Source organism: Tasmannia lanceolata, unplaced genomic scaffold (assembly GCF_043159265.1).
Source record: "Tasmannia lanceolata isolate RefF3 unplaced genomic scaffold, GAP_Taslan_0.1 ptg000008l, whole genome shotgun sequence".
Lineage (NCBI taxonomy): Eukaryota > Viridiplantae > Streptophyta > Magnoliopsida > Canellales > Winteraceae > Tasmannia > Tasmannia lanceolata.
In genome coordinates this window covers 17,759,886-17,782,124 of record NW_027518685.1, presented here as the reverse complement: position 1 = coordinate 17,782,124, position 22,239 = coordinate 17,759,886, and the positions used below count along the sequence as shown (strand labels likewise).

Here is a 22,239-nt window from a genome sequence, read left to right as displayed (position 1 = left end):
CATTGGGAGTTGAGGAGCGCTCTGTCAAGCCTAGTCCAAACACAACTTCCATTTCTTTGACTGTTACACCTGGTGAATCTCGATCCTGTGAAGCCTGCATCAATCAGACCCGCACCATCAATGGCTCCTTGAAATTCCCTGCAAGAAACAGGGTTTGGAGGCCTCCCACCCAATTTTTCTCTAGCATTAAGAAGGGCATTAAAGTCCCCCCCCCCCCCCCCCACCAACCAGGCCGAGTGAAATACCTGCCTGCAATCACTAAGATAGGACCAGAGCTCTCTCCTCTCTACCATAGAGCAGCTGGCGTAGACGAGAGAGAGAAAGGCCACACTTCCAGATTGGAGGTGAGTTAGCTCAACTGACATGGCTTGAGACATGGTAGATACTAGTCTCATACTAAGAGATTCGTTCCAAAGAAGCCAAATCTTAGAATAACCAGTGAGGTTAGTCAGAGTATGCTCGAATTTCAAAATTTTGGCAAGGTTTTGAATTTCCTGATCATTTACTAATGGTTCCATCAAAGCTATATAGCTAAGGTTGTACATCTTTGATATCACTTTCAGTCTCCTCCGAGTGAGGCTATTTCTAACCCCCCTGATATTCCATATAAGGCCGCTAATCTTGGAGAATACCTTCCTGAGGGCCTTCCTGACGGCCTTCCTGATCGGGTTGAGGTACTTCTTTTTTTTTCCTTGTGTTTTTTTTTCTGCACTCTTGGAGTCTCCTCCGAGCAAAGGGCACCCTTTATTGGTCAAATACCATCATAATGAAGATCCAAAGCAAGGCCTATCTTATGTATGTTTCAGATCAATCAAGGGTGGAACCGACTCTGTTTTAGTGCTCACACTACTATTGTATTATGATGAACGGATGAAGTCACACCCTTACCGAATCATTCCCAATGGCTGAAACGCCTCTCTTTCCTCAAAAGAGATGATTTTTTTTTAATCATTTGTTAATTATGCTCAAACTCTAAACACCAAGTCCTAGGCCGATAATTCTCTCTTTCGAAAGAAGAATTATGATCTGAACAAAACTTGTGGCAAAATATTGTGCAGATCATTTTTACAGACCAATCAATGAACATACCTAAATCGATCCAAGCCATCGGATCAGTGATTCTTAGAGCAAAAGAGAGATTTTTATTTCTCCATGATTGATGTGTATATATACATTGTAAGCAGAGAAGCTTCCCCCCCTTAACCTTGGAGCCCTAGTTATGTACAAGCAAGAACAATAGCTTCCCAAAAAACAGTGCCTCTTATTGTCATCCTTCTGTTGACATTGGCAACCAGAAAGGAGAAACTTGCGCCGCAGTCTCACGTCTCCACCTCCAGAAGAGATTCAAGTATTTGTATTCTAAAGAGATTCAGGTATTTGTACACTATAACTGAAACTAGCTTACCTGTGAAGTAATGAAGATGGGGTATACCAAACCACAAGCTTGGCCTGGACCCACCACAATGGAAGCGCCTTCTCAACCCAGTCCCAGGGATATAGATTGCATTGCCCTGCTTGTCAATGCTGTTGTAGGGACGGCGGCAACTGCTGCCACTGTCGAACAACATTGTGTCCATGGATTGGGATACTCCCTGAGAACTGCCTCTCTGCTAAGCTTTGGCTGGGTAAAGGCATAGGTTCAGCTCCAGTCAAATTTGAGTGAGGAGAGTTTCCCATGGAAGCCGAGGGAGCAGCCGGAGTTGCAGTACTTGTATCATATAATGGCTCTGCTATCCATTGAGAAGGATGTGTGCACTGAGGAACTGTTGAACTTGTGTCACTTATCGAGTGTGGATTATCTTGAATTTGGTCACTCGATGATTCCACAGGAGAATTAGAGCTCCTTTGATGATTCTGATGAAGCATTCTCTCAACAGTTTGTTGCGACCGATTTGTTTGCCTTTGCGGTTTCTGAGATGCCATAGCCAATGGAGAAGAAGGAACAGCTTGTTGGGATGCCAATAAGGTGTGATTAGGACAGACCTGGACCTGACCTTGGTAGTTGCTATCTACATTCGAGGGCATTTGCGGGGGCTGATTTGGTAAGGGATGCGGTGGGCAAGAAAATAATTTTTGTTGTTGTTGACACTGGCTTGAGGTTTGAGGCACCAACTGTTTCCCTAGTGGAACTGGATTTTGGTGCATCAACATGTTCTCCCTGCCTATTCCTTCCGTAAAATTAGCCTGTTGAGACTCTGATTGTTGTCGCTGTTGCTGAAGCTGATGCCGCTGTTGTTGCTTTAGCATCTGATTTGGCAGGCCACTTCCAGCTTGAGGATTTCGAATGAGTACCTTGGGCCCATGCTGCTGTTTTTGTTGCGATTGTGAAGGTTTGTGACTCATTGGAGAGGAAGGTGGTGGTAAGGGATATTGCAAATTTGGAGTGGGAAAAAATGCTGGCTGAGTAGACATCTGATGTTGAATCTGGGAACCATTTTGTAGAGGTAGTATAGCCTGTTGTGCTGGTGAATGGGTATGGGGCATCGGAGCATTGGAGTTGGCAAATTGTTGTTGATGCTGATGAAAGAGCCATTGTTGGTTCTGATGCCTCCCTTTAGCCAGATGAAGCACATGGGCTTGTGTCTGTGGGTTATGGGTAGTGCCTTGGAGATGACGGTAATGATGGTTGTTGAGGACATGCGAGTGTGGTGGCATTTGATGCTGATTTTGGTGTTGGATTGGAAATGTTTGAACTAGTGGAGAAACAAATGCTGTACTCGGACCACTGAAAGGGGGCGTACCATGGCCATTCCCTCGTGTAAGATGCTGCGGAAGCTCTTGCATTATCATTTGCTTCTGATCTTCGGAATTCGGGCTAGGCTACAACATGAAAGGAACACAATTAGGGTAACTGAAACGGCAACACATATTCAATTTAACATTCTCCTCCAGAAAATGAAAAGCTAAAAATCATCAATTGAGACAATAATTAATAAGAATGAGAAAAAAACAAAGCATCAATACCCGTAATTACCATTTCTATTCAAACCTTACTAGTTTTCGAAAAAATAGAATTAGAAGTGATTGGGCAGATAATCAGGGCAGAGATAATAAGGAACCACATTTATCCAACCCAAATGATAAACCAAAAACTCGGGTTCAGCCAAAGAGCAGTCCAGACCCATCAGTCTAGCCATCGGATTACTTTTTCCGAGCAGGAAAAAAATTTATAAACATTAAATGATGAAAAGAAGTCAGAGCGAGAGCTTGGCCTATATATAGTACATCAGAACCGGCCCCTCTGTTTGCCAGTTAATCATAAGTCATTAGCATGGTTTTAAATTTCGGCCGAAATATTTCGATTTCAGCTGCTGCCAAAACGAAATCCACTTGGATTCAAAAAATTACCAGATATCCCCCACAATTGCGAAATTTCATTAATGTTTTCATTGAAATATGCGAAACATGCAACTTTTCGGATAAAAAAAACAAAGTTTATGTCGAAATGTCAACACTTTGACAGAAACCCTAACAAAAGTGAACTCCACTAGCAGACAAGAGAAGAACAACGAGATTCTCTTAAGATATTTCTAAAAAAATGACAAAAAAGGAAAGAAAAAAGAAAAACAACTATTAAAGAATCTTACATAGATTTTGGCGCACCGAAAAATTTCCATGATGTTACAATATTTCAGCCGAAATTCCGTACTGAAACCGAAATGTTTATGTTTCGCTGGCAATCGAAACCAAAATTTAAAACCTTGGTCATTAGCCACTCTAGAGACATGGGTGAAGGGCGTGAAGGAAACACCTAGCCCTCTAACACTCGGTAATCTCCATGATCTAATATCTAAACCGCCAAAGAATATTGCCCCTTCAGCTCAACACATTCTTAGAGCCCCATTCCACCCAAAGATCCCCCTAAGCTCCTCCTTGAACAAACGAAGTCCCATAAGAAGCACCTTGACCATGAATAAGCTAGCAGTTCCTTAGCATGGTCGTCCCTAAAGATGCCACCAATACCCGTATTGAGCCTATCATTAGGGGGTGCCATCATTTCAAATGCCTAGGTTCGATGATTGCCATCCAACATCAACTAAAGTCTTGGGTACTTGTGTCTCTCATCTCTAGAGAGAGCCCAATCCTCCAAGAGAATCTTGAACATGAGAATGAGCTTATGAAAAATTCCTCGTGTCATAAAAACCCCATTGGTTTCTGTCATACAGACCAATTGACAGCGAAGGCAAGCCATCTGCCAAAAGCATCACTCTTGTCCCCATGATGACAACAATTCCAGCCATCACAAAGATCCCATAGGGACAACAGAAAGGCACAAAGAACACCAAACCACTTGAGGAGGGCAGTCCAAACCCTTCTATCCAATGAACACTGAATGAAGATATGCTCAACCATTTCTTCCGCATTTGTGAAAATAGTGTTTGTGTGTGTGTATAGGAAAAAGATTATGCACTCGAGCGTACCTAAGTTATATGCACTCGAGTGGAGAAAAGGCTTCCTATTCCTGATATATGTGGGCCCAAGCGCAGCTCTCAAACAAGTTATCGATGTTGCGACTTTCTTCAAACCATATCGAGAAACCCTAACAGACCAACGACCTCAACTTCGACTTCTCCTCTCCGACAGAGGGGCAAGGCAATCCGACGATCCACTCTACCCATGCGCACGGCAATCCGACGATTCACTCCAACCAGGTTCGTTCGTTCTTTAACTCTCTCTTTTTCTTTTTTGTCAAATAGGGTTTCATCTGCTTGTTTTCTTGAGGAAAAAGGGCTTGAAATTTTCGATTTTCTCTGTGAAATCAACTTCTCAGCATCCTCTTCCAATGGGCTAGTTGTCTTCATTTTCACAATCGTATTTTTGGATTTAAAATCCTCTTTTGCTTTCTGATTTATGACGCTCAACCAGTGCCTTATCGTATTGATCCAAGAATTCAAGTAAGGTGGTGTTCTAGTTAACATAACCATCGAAGAAGGAATTAATGCTTTCACTGCGCTGACTAGACGTCATGCCTGCAGTGAATTTGTTTCTCCAATAGGCTGGCACCCAATGCTTTCGGTAGTCCCACATCTTTGCTAGCCATTCGGTTTCACCAATATGATATTTCTCCACCAGTTTTTTCCATTCCAACTCACGGTCCTCGATTTCCCTCCTCTATTTGACGAACAATTAAAAAAAAAACAAAGAATGGAAAATCGATTCATGAGTTGATTTCACAGAGAAAATCAAAAATTTCAAACCCTTTTCCACAAGAAAACAAGCAGATGAAACCCTATTTGACAACGAAGAAAAAAAAGAGAGTTAAAGAACGAACGAAATCGAGGTCGTTGGTGTGTTAAAGAAAACAAGCAGTGGATCGTTGGATTGCCGTGCGCCTCTGTCGAAGAGGAGAAGTCAAAGTCGAGGTCGTTGGTGTGTTAGGGTTTCTCGATAAGGTTTGAAGAAAGACGCAACATCAATAACTTTTATGAGAGCTACGCTCGGGCCCACATATATCAGCGAATAGGAAGTTGTTTCTCCACTCGAGCGCATATAACTTAGGTGCGCACAAGGGCATAATCTTTTTCCTCAAATATATATATATAGAGAGAGAGAGAGAGAACATTTCCTACACACTTGTGTAGGTAAGTTACCTACACACTACCTTAAAATACAGTGAGGGCCCACATTGTTTAGGTGATCCAAACCATTCATTTGAATGGTCCTCACATAGATAGGGTGTCCACAAAAAATCAGATCCATAGGATCATCCTAACCATTCAAACTATGGAGGCAAAAAATGGACTAATTTGTGAAGGTTTATACACGTCCATTTTACCTCCACAAATCGTAGGGTTAGGATGATCCTATGGATCTGATTTTTTGTGGACACCCTATCTATGTGAGGACCATTCAAATGAATTGTTTGGATCACCCAAACAATGTGGGCCCCCATTGTGTTTTAAGGTAGTGTGTAGGTAACTTACCTACACTAGTGTGTAGGAAATGTTCTATATATATATATATATATATATATATATATATATATATATATATATATAGAGAGAGAGAGAGAGAGAGAGAGAAATGATCATACGCTCAACCGTTTGAAATGAGGGTACGCTTGAGTAGTTATAAGCGTTTCTATTGGTTGGTTTGAACGGGTCCCACATATATCTGTCGAGGGAAAAAAACCCAAATAAGAAGCTTCTCTTGTAAAGAGGAGAAAACGAAGCTTTCTCTCTCCCCGACTCTACTCTCTCTCTCTCCGACGCGTCTCGTCCTTCTCCGGCGGGTGCCACCTCCTTCTCCGACGGGCGCCACCGGCTTCAACTCACAGGTATGTTGTTTTCCATTTTTTTGGGTATAATCATATTATAGGGTTTCTATTTTTGTTTTTTATGGATTAAAGGGGTTTAGATTCAAGGAAACCCTAGATTTTAAGCAAAACGAATCCCTAAACAATCAGTTAGGGTTTGTATCTCTCTTAAAATCTAGGGTCAGAAATACAAACCCTAAAGCTCAAGTTGTTAGAGTCGGTGCTATTTAATCATTTATACTTAAAAACTCCCTCTCACGTGTTGGCTCCCTTTTTTCTCTTTGGTTGGCCTTACATATGGCACAGGTGACGTCTCTTTTGGGTTGGCCGTACGAGTAGATTTTTAATATGAAGGAGTTGTTGTGTTTAGAACACACGATCTGCCATGAGGAAATAGCTTTGGTACCATGTGAAACAACCAATTACTCTAAAGCTTAAGCTTAAGCTGGTAGAGTAAGTATTATTTAAGATGGAAATAGCTTTTTCCCACTGTTGTATCTGCTTAGTTACATCTAAGGATGATCCAGTTCCAAATCTCAACTGCAAATGTGAGAATCCAAATATAAATCCTATGGGTATCCAAACGTGGGCTAACAGAATGAACGGAATCTATTATTTACAAAGATGGTCACAATTCAAATTCTGGAAGTGGGAAATATGGATCCAACAACAGGTTCATACCAGAGGGGAACACTGCACTTTGTGACTTAGAATCTTAGATGATCCCTTCAATCAGAACATATAGTTCTGCTCAGTTACTTTCACATGTGGTGAACTGCACTTTGTGACTTAGAATCTTAGATGATCCCTTCAATCAGAACATATAGTTCTGCTCAGTTACTTTCACATGTGGTGAGGATTACTCTGCTTCCTTATAATAAGAGCTTCGGTTATCGTTCTTCACTAGCGACCAAGCCCAATCCGTCACTAGCCACGATTGACCATCGGTACTCGAAACCTTCCTCCCACTTAAAAGCCCGAGAAGCACAACCCCAAAGCTGTAAACGTCACTCTTCTCAGTTAATTGCCCATACAAAGCATATTCCGATGAAAACAAAGTTAGTGTTTGAGTCAATTTTTTCAGAAATTGGAGTGCTTTGAAGAAAGTTAAAGCTATCTATGTTTGACAAACAAGTAAAGATACAGACTGTTTTATAAGAGGATTTATATGATGGGTGGCCGTGAAAACACGTGAAGTCTAAAAAAGTAGAGAATTTATATGATAGGTGGCCGTGAAAACACGTGAAGTCTAAAACAGTAGGCACGGCCCACTTTTTTTGATGATCCAAACCGTTCATCTGTTTGGGCACAATTTAAATAGGCTGTGCCCAAAAAATCAGTTCCATAGGTTGATCCTAACCCTCTGATCTGAACTGATCTGAATATGGAGATTTCCAAAAATCATTTATGGAATCTTCTATAGATCAGAGGGTTAGGATCATCCTATGGAACTGATTTTCCAAAAATCATTTATGGAATCTTCTCGTTTTATAGATACATGTTCCCTTTAGTTTTGAAAATAGAAAGCCTTTCTTTTTCTCATAACATATGTTGGCATTTTGAAAGGAGTATGAGTTATACAAATGTATATAACACAAGACATGAGAGAGATTATACAATATAAATGAATTATCCAAGATATTTCACTAACATGGAGAAGGGTACAAGGCAAGTCTGACCCAAAAGGTCATTTTATTCACACAATGCCAACGAACAAAAGTGTCCCAACAAAACAAAAGCAATAGCAGCAGCAGCTTTCTCTTCATTACTAATGCAGAAGCAGCCATCAGCACCAAAACAAAAATGCAGCAGCAACACGTTCTGATAAGTGTAAATGCAGCAGTAGCCAAAAAAAAGTAATGACCTTCCTCCATTAGATTCCTCAAAATTTACAAGTCTCCATTCAGGGTACAAAGGTTTATAACAGATAAAAAATCGAAGCAGATTTTAAGCATGTTTTAAGTCTTCAAAAACTTCTCCACCCAAAAATGCCTGCAAGGATGAAAAAAGACAGAAATATCATCACCAGGAGAAAATTATTTTTTTTAATGGTGGCGTTGGAAAAAATGATGCTTTCACCTAAGAACTCCAACAAATGCCACAAGCATCCTTGGGTTCGGATTGACCCCGACCCAAATTGCACCACCACTAACAGGACACAACCATGGAAGGAATTATTTTCAGCCCAGAGAATGAGCAATGGACATTGGACAGAAGTAGGACCTAAGGCATTACTAGATAAAGAAAGATGGCTCATATTTTAATATCTACACTCTACAGATCAAGAAAGAAAAAAAAAACCTAAAATAAGAATCCAAAAGAAAACAAAAACCCTAGATACATGAAAAAACCAGAAATCAAAAAAAGATATTCCCTCATATCTCTGCAGCAGAACAAAAAAGAAAAGAAAAAGATCCTAAAATAAGAATCCAAGAGAAACACAAACCCTAGATATGTTTTTTTCAAAACAAGAAGAAGCAAATCACATACCTGTGGAGAAGAAGGTGGGGCCCGTCGAAAGAGGGAGTGGCGGAGCGACGTCGGCGACGGGGGCCCTAGCCGGAGGGAGAGAGCAGAGTCGGAGAGAGGGAGAGCTTCGTTTGCTGTTGGGGTTTTCGGAGACGAGAGAAGAGAGGAACGCACAGTATACCTGTGAGTTGAAGCCGGTGAGTTGAAGCTGGTGGCGCCCGCCGGAGAAGGACGAGACGCATCGGAGAGAGAGAGGGTAGAGTCGGAGAGAGAGAAAGCTTCGTTTTCTCCTCTTTACAAGAGAAGCTTCGTATTTGGGTTTTTTTCCCTCGACAGATATATGTGGGACCCGTTCAAACCAACCAATAGAAATGCTTATAACTACTCAAGCGTACCCTCATTTCAAACGGTTGAGCGTATGATCATTTTTCTCATATATATATATATATATATATAGAGGAAAATGATTGTGAGCTTGAAGCTCATATAGCTTATATGAGCTTGAGGGCCCAAACACATGTGGGCCCATATTGTTAGGATGGTCCAAAGCATTCATTTGGAAGGCCCTTACATAGATAGGGTGTGTACAAAAAATCAGCTCCATAGGATAATCCTAACCCATCCAAAAGTGGAGGGCAAAATGTACAGACACCGTTAGCCACAAATTTGCCCATTTTTGCCCTCCGCTTTTGGAGGGGTTAGGATGATCCAATGGAGCTGATTTTTGGTACATACCCTATCTATGATGGGGCCTTGCAAATGAATGGTTTGGATCACCACAAAAAATGTGGGACCCATGTGTTTGAGCCCTCAAGCTCATATAAGCTATATGAGCTTCAAGCTCACAATCATTTTCCTCATATATATATATATATATATATATATATATATATATATATATATATATATATATGAGGAAAATGATTGTACGCTCGACCGTACCTAAAGTTAGGTACGGTAGAGTGCCAAATCACATGGGTCCCCCATTTTTGGTGGGCATCTAAACCATTCATTTGCAAGGCCCCATCATAGATAGGGTGCATACCAAAAATCAGCACCATTGAATCATCCTAACCCCTCCAAAACTGGAGGCCAAAATGGGCAGATTTGTGGACAAACACTGTCTGTCCATTTTGGCCTCCACAAATGGATGGGTTAGGATGATCCTATGGAGCTGATTTTTTGTATGCACCCTATCTATGATGGGGCCTTGCAAATGAATGGTTTAGATGCCCACCAAAAATGGGGGACCCATGTGATTTGGCACTCTACCGTACCTAACTTTAGGTACGGTCGAGCGTACAATCTTATTCCTATATATATATATATATATATATATATATATATATATATATATATATATATATATATATGAGAAAAGTTTCTCTAGTCGGCCGACTAGAGAACCTTCTCTAGTCGGCCGACTAGAGAACCTTCTCTAGTCCGCCGACCCAAAACACAGTGGGCCCACAATGTTTGGATGATCCAAAGCATTCATTTGATAGGCCCTCACATAGATAGGGTGTGCCCAAAAAATCAGTTCCATAGGATCATCTTAACCCTTCGATTTGTGGAGCTAAAAATTGGACAGATTAGTGAAGTTTTATACCCATCCATTTTAACCTCCACAAATCGTAGGGTTGGGATGATCCTATGGAGCTGATTTTTTGGGCACACCCTATCCATGTCAGGGCCTATTAAATGAATGGCCGACTAGAAAAGTTTTCTAGTCCGTCGGCCATAAAAACAGTGGGGGCCCACATTGTTTGGGTGATCCTAAGAAGTCATTTGATAGGCCCTGACATGGATAGGGTGCGCCCAAAAAATTAGCTCCATAGGATCATCCCAACCCTACAATTTATAGAGGTTAAAATGGACGGGTATTAAATTCCACAAAACTGTCCATTTTTTTGGATCATCCAAACAATGTGGGCCCACTGTGTTTTTGGGCGGCGTATATATATATATATATATATATATATATATATATATATATATATATATATATATATATATATATATATATGTGTGTGTGTGTGTGTGTGTGTGTGTGTGTGTGTGTGTGTGTGTGTGAGAGAGAGAGAGAGAGAGAGAGAGAGAGAGAGAGTAAAGTGTTTATGAGCACGAGCTCAGATAGCTTATCCAAAAGTGGAGGGGTAAATGGACAGATACTGTTTCTCCACATATCTGCCCATTTTTTCCCTCCACAAATGGAAGGGTTAGGATGATCCTATGGACTTGATTTTTTATAGGCACCCTAACCATGTAAGGGCATTTCAAATGAATGCTTTGGATAACCCCAAAAATGTGGGCCCACATGAGTTTTTGAGCTCGAGCTCAGAAACACTTTCCTGTCTGCGTGTGTGTGTGTGTGTGTGTGTGTGTGTGTGAGAGAGAGAGAGAGAGAGAGAGAGAGAGAGAGAGAGAGAGAGAGAGAGAACTGTTACTGCACAAGTGAGCAGGTAAGTTACCTGCACACGAGTGCAGAAACAGGGTGGGAGGGCCATGGGGGATCAAAACCATTCATTTGCAAGGCCCTTCCATGGATAGGGTGTGGCCCAAAATTCAGCCCCATTGGATCGCCCTAACCCAATCAAACTTGTGGAGGGGGGGGATGGACAGACACTGTGTGTCCATGTTTCTGCCCATTTTTACTCTCCATAAATGGCAGGGTTAGGATGATCCAATGGGGAGATTTTCTAAAGCAGGGGCAAGGAATTTTTGCAAAAGATGGTTGACAAAAATACATGGCTATAGGCTTTTAGAATAGTAAGGATTATAAACAAAAAGTTAGAGCATTTATAAAACTTGTTATTTCAGTAACTTTTTTTAATTAAAGATTCTTTGCCAAAATGTAATTAAATGTATTCTAAACGCCTTTGACAGTTTGGTTGTTCTTCAAATATGCAATTTCAGAAAAATACGATGTCTGTTTCTTCATGGTTGAAGCTGTTGATCTGGTGGACCCCCACTCACACTAAAAGGCCATCCATCATCTACGTTAAAACTATGATAGGATGGTCCTGACCCTCTGATGATTTCAACGACTTAATATCATAAATTTTGGGGCCAAAAATTTTGGGGCCAACTAAGATGCCCTTCTCTATATATTTGTACCTAGAGGGCTCCGATACTACATTAACTACTACCTAATACAATTTTTTTTCCAAGTTATATTGACCTGCATGGCATCAAATGCACATTTACTTGATGGTAGCATTTGATCACCACCTTCTTCAAATGGGGTGTTCTTAGTCTCAATGGGGTGTTCTTAGTTGGCATCAAATTCCCTATCTAAGAACGACAATACTTATTCACTAAATTGCTTTTTCTACAATGTAGGTAAAAGAGTAGAGGTGATTGAAACACCATTTTTTAAGTACTATTCCAAAGCTAAAGACAAAATTCCGTACAAAAGGAGTGGCAATACAGCTGGCATCAGGGTCCCGTTAGCACGTGTAACTCGATGGAATTGGGTAACTCAACTCGCTCAATTAATCAAACTCTCTTACCAAAGCTAGCCCAGTTTTTGGCTTTTAAATTATGCTTATGATGACCAAAAGTAAGGGCTATAGTGAATTTATGATAAATGTGCATGCAATTACTTCCGAGGAATAGCAGCAAAATTACAAATCCCTGTGCAACAGCGCCAATAATTCAAGAATTAGCTTTTGGCCCCATTTAGAGGGAGCTCATGTCTCTTTGTGTTTGTCTGAATTAAAGAGCACCACCCAGAGGGCATCTCTTTAATTCTATAGAAGTTGGAAATATCTAAGCAAAGTCTCTGCGCCACAACGCCAATAATTCAACAAATTGCTTTCGGCCCCATTTAGACTCTCTCTCTCTCTCTCTCTCTCTCTCTCTCTCTCTCTCTCTCTCTCTCTCTCTCTCTCTGTAAATTAAAGCCCACCATACAAAGGGCATTATGCATAGAAGTTGGAAATATCTAAACAAAATCCCTGTGCAATAGCGCCAATATTTCAACAAATTGCTCGCGGCCCATTGTGTGTGTGTGTGTCAGTGTGTGAGAGAGAATCTCTCCACCCAAAGGACATCTTCTCTTTAATATAGATGTTGGAACTAGGGGTGAAAGTTTGGCCCTGACCCGCCCTGAGCCCGAATAGGGTCAAGGCTGGATTTTCCAACCCTGAGGGCGGGTCAGGGTTCATTTTTTTAGATCCTGACTCAGGTCGGGTCGGGTTCTGGGTTAATGCCTCAGGTACTGTGACCCAATCCGACACTAAGTTTTCTATTATAGAATTGAACCATCTATGCATGTTTCTTTTGCTAATGTTTTCTATTATCATGGATTGATGTTTCTTTATATTATTATTATTAATTGTCTCTGTTGCCCGTCATGTTGTTGAATTCATATTGTACGTCTTATTTTGTTCCCTTTCTCTATTTATTGATCATTTTGTTCTATATGATAAGTGGTTGCTTTATTTTTGGCACTCTTAACAAGTTAACAGGTATTTGCACTAGGGCCAATTAGGGCCGGCCCGGCCCGGCCCTGCTCAATCAGGGCGGGCCAGGGCCAGCACTAAGCCCTGTAGGGCGGGCCATGGGTTAAGGTTCTTCGGCCCTGACTCAGGGTCAGGGCGGGTCAGGGCCGAGATAATGGGGTCCAGGGTTGGGCTAGGGTTTTGAAAAACCTGACCCAACCGACCCTCTTGCAGCCCTAGTTGGAACAGTAGGTATAGAAGTAATTGAGAAGATCAAAACATCTAAATCAGTCATTGAAAGTCTTGTACGATGGATGCGCGTATTTTTCCCGAAGAGTGAGGGCCGCTTGCTCAATGATCCAAAGCATTTATTATTTTGGTTGGCCTTACTATGTATGGGCCATATGCTACGGATGGGTCATATTGAAAAATAGTCAATTACACACCTTTTTTTTGGTATTAATGACTAATCCAATACAAACTGGTGCATTTGTAAAAGACTCAAACCATTTATCTAGATGTGATACTAACCATTTGAATTAGACGACTCTTCGGGACTACAAATGAACGTTTAAATAATTTGATCAATGGCTCACATTCAATTGGAAAAAGTGTCTTCCTGATGGATAGGATTGCAACCGTCACAGACTAATTTTCTCGGCCACAGAATAGGGGAGGGAAAATTTGGGTCGGTCCACTCGTGTTGGAGTAAGGCCAATTGAGCTGAGTTTGCTTGCAAGACGCTTTCAAAAATGGCAGACGTGACTCCCCATCAGGAAGTAGAGATAATGCAAGCACCTCTCTGGTCATCCCAGTGTGGTGACTCTACATGCTGTGTATGAGCATTCTGACTCTTTCCAATCTAGTCATGGAGTTGTGCTCTAAGGGGAGATTGTGTGATGAGATGATCAAAGAGGGGCGATATTCAGAGCACCGGGCTGCTAATTTACTCAAGGAACTGATTTTAGCTATCAAGTATTGCCACGACATGGGGGTCGTTCACCGTGACATAAAGCCAGAAAACATTGTTCTTTCGACGTTGGGCAAGATGAAGCTTGCAGACTTTGGCTTAGCCGTGCGTTTTTCATATGGTAATTGTACTTTCCCAATTCAGATAGTTTCATAATTGTATGTTGCCAATTTATTTTCTATATGGGACAATATATGTCTAAGTTTCTAGTAGAAGATCCATTTATATGGATTTGGCCCTTTGCTCTGACCATGTTGACTCAGCTCCCCTCCTACCCTTTAAATTGGCTGCAATTTACTTTGATCAGATCTTTAACGTAGGCCTTTCCAAGAATTATAATCCCAACATATTCTGTAATAACAACCCTATTTGGTTCCTCTTTCATCTAAAGGCTTCTGGCTGCTCAATGAAGGTGTCAAATTTTTTCATGTGAAGAGAAAATTTGCACCAATTAGTCAAGACACAGGGGCATTTTGATGACACTATATGTTTTGCTTTTATGTTTGGAATGGCGACATTGTAATTCTTGCACAACAATATTCCTGATTTTTTAAAATACATATGCAACAAACTAATTAAAATTTCACCAATCTCCTACATTCTCTAGCGATTTGACGCAATTAGTACTCTGTTGCCATGAGGTGGATTAAAAATACTTAAAATTTCAGCCATAAGCTGTATTAAAAATATGTTACTATGTATCTTAAGGAAGTTGGTTGTCTTGTATTTCGTTATCTTTCTCTTACTTGAGTTTATATTGTGCACAGGTCAAAGATTATCTGGTGTGGCTGGTAGTCCATAAGCGATCGTCATAATAATCGGTTGCTATAATTGCAATCGATTGGTCCATAATCCCAAACAAACAGGGCCTTAGAAATTAGAGGATTTAAATAGAAGTGGTATTAGATAGATTATCGGGTTTCACATTCATTTTTTCAATATATGGAGAAAAGCTGATGCAGAGGTTGATAGGCTAGCAAATAAAGGGGAATTGCTTAGGCCTTGTTCGTTTAAGAAAGTGCAAATCCGTTTAGATCCCTTACACCTATGTCTTGGTCACGATCCTATTCTGAGCACTTTTCGGATCCATTTTCTGAGTCTGGGTCATGATCCTTTTCGCACCCCTATTAAGACAAGTAATTTTCTATTAAGAGGTTATTAGCTTAATCCACACCAACTCCGTTTCTACTCTATAGCGTAAATGGTAATAGAGAGCATATTGAGGAATGGAAAGCACTATATAGGCTTTACTTGTTTACATCTATTATGGAATGTAAAAAATATCAGTATCATAGAATTTCTCACAACACAACAAAACAAAACACCCCATGGAGGTAGAATTTCTAAAGCACTCTCTTATCAATAATGTCATTTGTTTCATCTTATTTTCTCTGATTTATGAAGAGATACAATTACATTTCTCTTTTGTTTCTCGTACTTTGACTTAGCCTTTTACTTTGATTTCCCTTGGGAATATGGTATAGTATTTCTTGACCTTAAATTTGTCGATACCACCTGAAGCCATCTCTACCGTACATTTGGCACATTTACTTGATGGTAGCATTTGATCAAGTCTCAATGGGGTGTTCCATGAAACACTCATGGACGAGCCTGGCCTAGCTCGGACTCGGCTCGTTAAGCTTAACGAGCCTGGCCAGCCGGCTCGGTTCGGCTCGTTAAGGATTCGAGCCGAGGTTTTTCTGAGCCGAGCTCGAGCGAGCCCGAGCCAAAATTGACACCCTTACACCTATGTGTTGGTCACGATCCGTTTAGATCCCTTATTAGTCAGATCCTATTCTGAGCACTTTTCGGATCCATTTTCTGAGTCTGGGTCACGATCCTTTTTGCACCCCTATTAAGACAAGTAATTTTCTATTAAGAGGTTATTAGCTTAATCCACACCAACTCCGTTTCTACTCTATAGCGTAAATGGTAATAGAGAGCATATTGAGGAATGGAAAGCACTATATAGGCTTTACTTGTTTACATCTATTATGGAATGTAAAAAATATCAGTATCATAGAATTTATCACAACACAACAAAACAAAACACCCCATGGAGGTAGAATTTCTAAAGCACTCTTATCAATAATGTCATTTGTTTCATCTTATTTTCTCTGATTTTTTTTTCTGCGTGTTGACAAAATCATGCCTAACATTAAGGGTCTCAATACCAATGTATTTTGCAGAATTTCTGTTTGACTAGCTTGGAGACGCCAACATGGAAATGTTTTCCATGTTCTGTAAGGAGGTCTGGTTTAGACGAGGCACAATTATATTTCTCTTTGATCTCTCACTTTGACTAAGCATTTTCATGTGTCTCCCCCTCTCACTCTGCCTATAAATATGCACCCTTTCTAAGCTTCTTCCACACCATTAAAACACTTGCACCCCAATACTCTTCTTTAGATTGATAGAATGGAGATGGCTGCTCCCCTCCTTGTATTTGTACTCCTTTCCTTGGCATCTTCTCTTACCTTTGCCTTTGATCCCAGTCCTCTACAAGACTTTTGTGTTGCTGACAATAAGTCTCCGGGTACAATTGTTTTGTTTTTTGTTTTTTAATTTCTTAATTTATATTCCATTAGTATAATGATAATCATATGTTTGTGCAAACTCTATTCCTTTGCTTGGCTGTTCTTTTTTTGATGTTTTTCCTTCGCAGTGTTCGTCAATGGCGAGGTTTGCAAGGACGCAAATCTCGCTGAAGCCAGCGATTTCTTCTTCCCAGGGCTTGACATTCCGGCCAACACTAATAATCGAGTTGGGTCCAATGTGACCTTAGTCAATGTGCTCCGGATACCAGGTCTCAACACTCTTGGCGTCTCCATCGGTCGCATAGACTTTGCACCCTATGGACTAAACCCTCCCCACACACACCCGAGGGCCTCTGAGATATTTGTAGTTCAAGAGGGCTCCCTCTACGCTGGTTTCGTCAGGGGCGGAACCAGGAATTTACACCCGGGGGGGCCGGACTAGTTGTAAAAAAATAAATTTTGCAGGTAGGGTTTCGTCCAACCAAAAAGGAAGCTTTCTACAGGATTTTTTTTAACACAGGGAGATGGGGAATTGATATTTTCACCCCTTGGGATTTTTTTTAACATAGGGAGATGGGGAAAGTGGGAAACAATTGATTTTTTTAATGATTTTGCAAATCTTTGGGGGGGCCGTGGCCCCCCCAAAGCTATACGTAGTTCCGCCCCTGGGTTTCGTCACATCATCCACCCTTCCAAATGAACAAAATCGCTTAATATCAAAAATCCTTAATAAGGGTGACGTGTTTGTGTTTCCCAAAGGCCTCATTCACTTCCAATTAAACGTTGGCAAGACTGATGCGGTCGGCATTGCCCATTTTAACAGTCAGAACCCAGGTATAATCACCATAGCTAACGCCCTCTTCGGATCAAACCCGCCCATCTCCGACGATGTTCTCACCAAGGCCTTCGACCTTGACAAGAAAGTAGTTGATTTTCTTCAGGCACAGTTCGGGCCCAATCACTAGACAACTACCTACAGGGATCCCGTGCATTATCTTCCATAATGTCTATTTAAATAAGCACACTAGTTTGCATTTCCTAATATAATAGTAATAATCTGGAAATCAAGGGATTGATTACCTATGCAACCTTGTTTTTCATGGAGTCCTTAAGAGCACTCTCTCTCTCTCTCTCTCTCTCTCTCTCTCTCTCTCTCTCTCTCTCTCTATAAATAGGAAAAGATACATTTGATTAAAGCAAAATTACTAAGTGTGGATCTTGGAATCATTTGAAAAAGATGACAAGTGTTTTTGTATGGGAAATATTATCCGCACTACAGTATTTTGATGAGGACGCTCCTCACTTTATTAAAAGTACGGTATGGCCAGCACCATAGGATGATCCAAACCGTCCATTAGATGGGCCACAGCCTAAATAGGTTGTGCCCCAAAAAGCATTTTCATAGGTTAATCCTAACCCTCCGATCAGAATGTTAGAGGGTTGACCGTAACCCTCTATAGATCGGAGGGTTAGGATCAACCTATGGAAATGATTTTTGGTACACAATCTATTTAGGCTGTGGCCCATCTAATGGACGGTTTCGATCATCCTATGGTGTGGGCCATAATGTACTTTTAATTAACTGAGGAGTGCCCTCATCAAAATACAGTAGTGTGGATAACATTTATCTTTTGTATTTATTACACTCAGGAAAAGATAACAAGTGTTTTGTATTTATTAAATTCCATCGCCATGGTCTCTCAACGGATACGCAGGGGCAAAATACGATCTTAATGCACAAAATAGCCTTACAAAAATCAATTGTGATGACATAATCGATGGGATGACGAGACCCGGCTGAAGCGGAAATAATTTTGATGAGAGAACGTGGCGGGATACGGAGGGAATTTAGGTAGAAGAGGGGAAGAAAATGTTAACGATTTTCGCTTTGCATTTAGTAGTTAAGATCATGGTTTCAGATTTCGGTTTCGAAATGAGTTTCGGTCCTCACCGAAACCGAAATTTTAGCCGAAATTTCGTCGGCCAAAATCCGTCGAAATCAAAATAACGCCTAATTCATATCGTACAGAATTTCGACCGAAATTTCGGTAATTTGGCTGAAATTTCTGGAAAATATTAAATAATTATATAAATCGAGATTTTTTGGGGAATCCCTTAAATTTCGGAGGAAATTTAGAAATTTCAGCCGAAATAAATGACCATTTCGGCTATTATTGATTTCGGTGTCGGTCTCGACCAAAACCCAAAATTTTGGTCGAAATTTAAAACCTTGTTTAAAATTACACTTATATCTATTGTCACGCCCCAAACTGCCCCCAACATCTTCCTCTCTCTCACATTATCCCAGCAAATAGGGGGTCCACACTTCCTTCCATACAAGCTTCATATGGGGCCTTCTAAATGCTTTCTTGAAAGCTGTAATCATAAGCATGGTTTTAAATTTCGACCGAAATCCGAAATTTTGGACCGAAATTTATAATTAAATAATAATTTTTTATTCTGTTAATTAATTTCGATCGAAATTTCTTCCCAAAAATCCGGATTTCGTGGGCCAATACCAAATTTCCCCCGAAATTTCAAGATTTCGGCAGAAATTTCGGTTTCGGATAACTCTGAAATGTTAGCCGAAACCAAAATTTTAAACCATGATCATAAGTGAACTCCACTAGGGGTAATTGCTTATCCCACTAGCACTAGAAGTCAATGATATAGGCTCTCAACATATCTTCAAGAATCTCAGTCGTCCTATCAAATTGGCCATCTGTCTGTAGGTGAAATGCCGTATTAAAGCCCAACTCTGTGCCCAATGCCTTGTGTAGCCTCTTCCAAAACTATGATATGAACTAGGGTCTTTATCAAATACAATGGAAATAGGAACTCCGTGGTAAGCCTAAACGACATCATTCTTTTTAGCTGTCCGTGGTAAGCCTAAACGACATCATTCTTTTTAGCTGTCCGTGGTAAGCCTGCCACAAAATCCATAGTAGTATGCTCCCACTTCCACTATAATGGGAAGGGGTTTTGTGTTTCCAGGCTGTCTTGGTTCTCGATCTTTACTTACTACCACACCAGGCATTGTGTCACATACTTCACAGAATCCCGCTCGTATTTGTTAGCCCAAGGGTTCAACAATCAAACCTTAACGCAAGTTTTGATGATCACAAACCCAAATTGATCATTGTGGTCAAGTACAAATGGCATTTGTGTTGTCAAGCAAGCTATAGTGAACATACAGATTATAAGGTCAATGTTCAATGGAAGTTCAATACACATGAAATCAGACAAAGCCAAGACTAAAGCCACAAGCTAAATCTGATCGAACCAAAGTCTAGAACATCTTGAAGAGACCAAGTTCAAGTTTGAACAATGGTGAAAAGACAATGTCTATCAAGGTTGAAGATCAAATATTTCTATTCCTTAGAATGTACACGGAGAGACCTTCTTAGGATGCATTTCAAACCATAACTCAAAATCATTTCTAAATCATCGAATCCGAAGTAGATCTTCAAAAAAACTTGAGGGAGATTTCTCGTAAGGATCGAGTCTTGCAAATCCGCATGGCAGAAATCTGGGTATGATGGGTCTGAAGCTACTTCCGTTAATGAGGATCCAGTGTCTTTATGGCAGCCTCATTTGAATACGGTTGCATCTACTTGTGCAGCCGCTTTGACTTTGATGAAAGAAATATCGACCCTCTCACTCAATCGCCTGGAGCCTCTGTACAATACTAAGAGTTCTCCAGCCGTCAATATCAACCCGTAAAGTAGTTTCAAAAGCTCTTTAAAAAGGCACGACACATTTCAAATTTGGTTTGGTTTAAGCTATCAAAGTGTCAAATCAAAATAATTTACAAAACACAATTTGTCAGTGCAAAACTGAGCCACATTGAGACTTGATCAAATGATACCATCAAGTAAATGTGCCAAATGTACGGTAGAGATGGCTTCAGGTGGTATCGACAAATTTAAGGTCAAGAAATACTATACCATATTCCCAAGGGAAATCAAAGTAAATGTAATTTCTGGTTGTCAAAGGTAAAGAGACCCCCCCCATATCAAATAACACAAATTAGATTCAGTCTGAATTAATCAAGAAAAAATGATTACCCAGAAAGGGATTGAACCGGCACTTGTGTGGGAACTGAAAGATTAAGCCCCCAGTATGACCCTCCAAAATCTTGCACGAGATTAAGCTCCATCTCCCCCAAAACCCCCTCTAAAATGAAACCCTCCAACCCCTCTTCTTCAATGCCGATATAATGAGAGAAAAGGCACAGGAAGAATTGGGAGGAAAAGATTCCAAAGAAGGGTATCTTTGTAAATTCAGTCACATTTCTCAAAGGCAAGTTTTCACATGAAAAGTTGTTTTCAAGGCCAATGGCGTAACGAGTAGTATAGCATTTTGCAGTAAAATGAAAAAGAAGGAACAAAGTGGGTGGTTTTAGGCAACACAAAGTTTAGATAATGGGTCCCACCTTTGATTGATCCAAACTGTTCATCAGAGGCCCCCACTTTGGATCTCCTATGAAAAAAAAAGGTTAGTAGATCATGCAATCGTAACATCAAATAATGTGTATGTTTTTGTTATTTGAATGCAAACAACACACATTATTTAGATGGAGGAATGCTAGATTCACAGGCGCCCTTGCAGAAAAGGGAGCAAAGGGCACCCTTTATTGGTCAAATACCATCATAATGAAGATCCAAAGCAAGGCCTATCTTATGTATGTTTCAGATCAATCAAGGGTGGGACTGACTCTGTTTTAGTGCTCACACTACTATTGTATTATGATGAACGGATGAAGTCACACCCTTACCGAATCATTCCCAATGGCTGAAACGCCTCCCTTTCCTCAAAAGAGATGAATTTTTTTTTATCATTTGTTAATTATGCTCAAACCCTAAACACCAAGTCCTAGGCCGATAATTCTCTCTTTCGAAAGAAGAATTATGATCTGAACAAAACTTGTGGCAGAATATTGTGCAGGTCATTTTTACAGACCAATCAATGAACATACCTAAATCGATCCAAGCCATCGGATCAGTGATTCTTAGATGGGCCAGGAACCAATCCAGCGATCCTAATAATCCAACGGATAGAATTTTTTTAGACCATTGCACATAAATGTCAGAAAACAGGATGTCATTGCACTTCTTTGCTATGACCCATCTAAGATGGCTCATCAGATGTAAGGATGGGATAGTTGGGTGACCTGAGTTTATACACGGAATTTCAGTATATATATTAATACACAAATCATTCCTCTTGAGATAGTGGACAACTGAGGGCACAACTTGTTGCTAGGAAAATTAACTCCCAGATTACAATCTTGTGCATAACTCCAACCATGAGAAAATTAGAGCAAAAGAGAGATTTTTATTTCTCCATGATTGATGTATATATATATACATTGTAAGCAGAGAAGCTCCCCCCCCCCCCCCCCCCCCCCCCCCCTAACCTTGGAGCCCTAGTTATGTACAAGCAAGAACAATAGATTCCCAAAAACAGTGCCCCTTATTGTCATCCTTCTGTTGACATTGGCAACCAGAAAGAAGAAACTTGCGCCGCAGTCTCACGTCTCCACCTCCCGAAGAGATACAA

General features: G+C 40.5%; 2 protein-coding genes across 2 annotated transcripts; one reads left to right on the top strand and one right to left on the bottom strand.

Moving 5' to 3' along the window:
* Positions 1-1,176: 1,176 nt before the first annotated feature.
* On the bottom strand, positions 1,177-4,802 carry LOC143882774 (chromatin modification-related protein EAF1 B-like). Its single transcript, XM_077386197.1, has 2 exons — positions 4,527-4,802; positions 1,177-2,820 (listed from the first exon to the last, which is right to left on the bottom strand). The coding sequence occupies exons 1-2, from the start codon at positions 4,800-4,802 to the stop codon at positions 1,519-1,521; spliced, it is 1,578 nt and encodes a 525-aa protein (XP_077242312.1). The 3' UTR covers positions 1,177-1,518.
* Positions 4,803-16,372: 11,570 nt separating this feature from the next.
* On the top strand, positions 16,373-17,794 carry LOC143884641 (germin-like protein 8-2). Its single transcript, XM_077388314.1, has 3 exons — positions 16,373-16,676; positions 16,806-17,093; positions 17,380-17,794. The coding sequence occupies exons 1-3, from the start codon at positions 16,559-16,561 to the stop codon at positions 17,640-17,642; spliced, it is 669 nt and encodes a 222-aa protein (XP_077244429.1). The 5' UTR covers positions 16,373-16,558; the 3' UTR covers positions 17,643-17,794.
* The last annotated feature ends 4,445 nt before the right edge of the window (positions 17,795-22,239 follow it).

What these genes read in the sequence shown, in the direction of transcription:
- LOC143884641 (XM_077388314.1), top strand. Translation starts at nt 16,559, where the DNA reads ATGGAGATGGCTGCTCCCCTCCTTGTATTTGTACTCCTTTCCTTGGCA. An exon ending in TGCTGACAATAAGTCTCCGG is followed by an intron (nt 16,677 to 16,805) that starts GTACAATTGTTT and finishes TTTCCTTCGCAG; the next exon opens with TGTTCGTCAATGGCGAGGTT. An exon ending in CGTCAGGGGCGGAACCAGGA is followed by an intron (nt 17,094 to 17,379) that starts ATTTACACCCGG and finishes TTCCAAATGAAC; the next exon opens with AAAATCGCTTAATATCAAAA.
- LOC143882774 (XM_077386197.1), bottom strand. Translation starts at nt 4,802, where the DNA reads ATGAAGACAACTAGCCCATTGGAAGAGGATGCTGAGAAGTTGATTTCA. An exon ending in TGTTAGGGTTTCTCGATATG is followed by an intron (nt 2,821 to 4,526) that starts GTTTGAAGAAAG and finishes TTCATGTTGTAG; the next exon opens with CCTAGCCCGAATTCCGAAGA.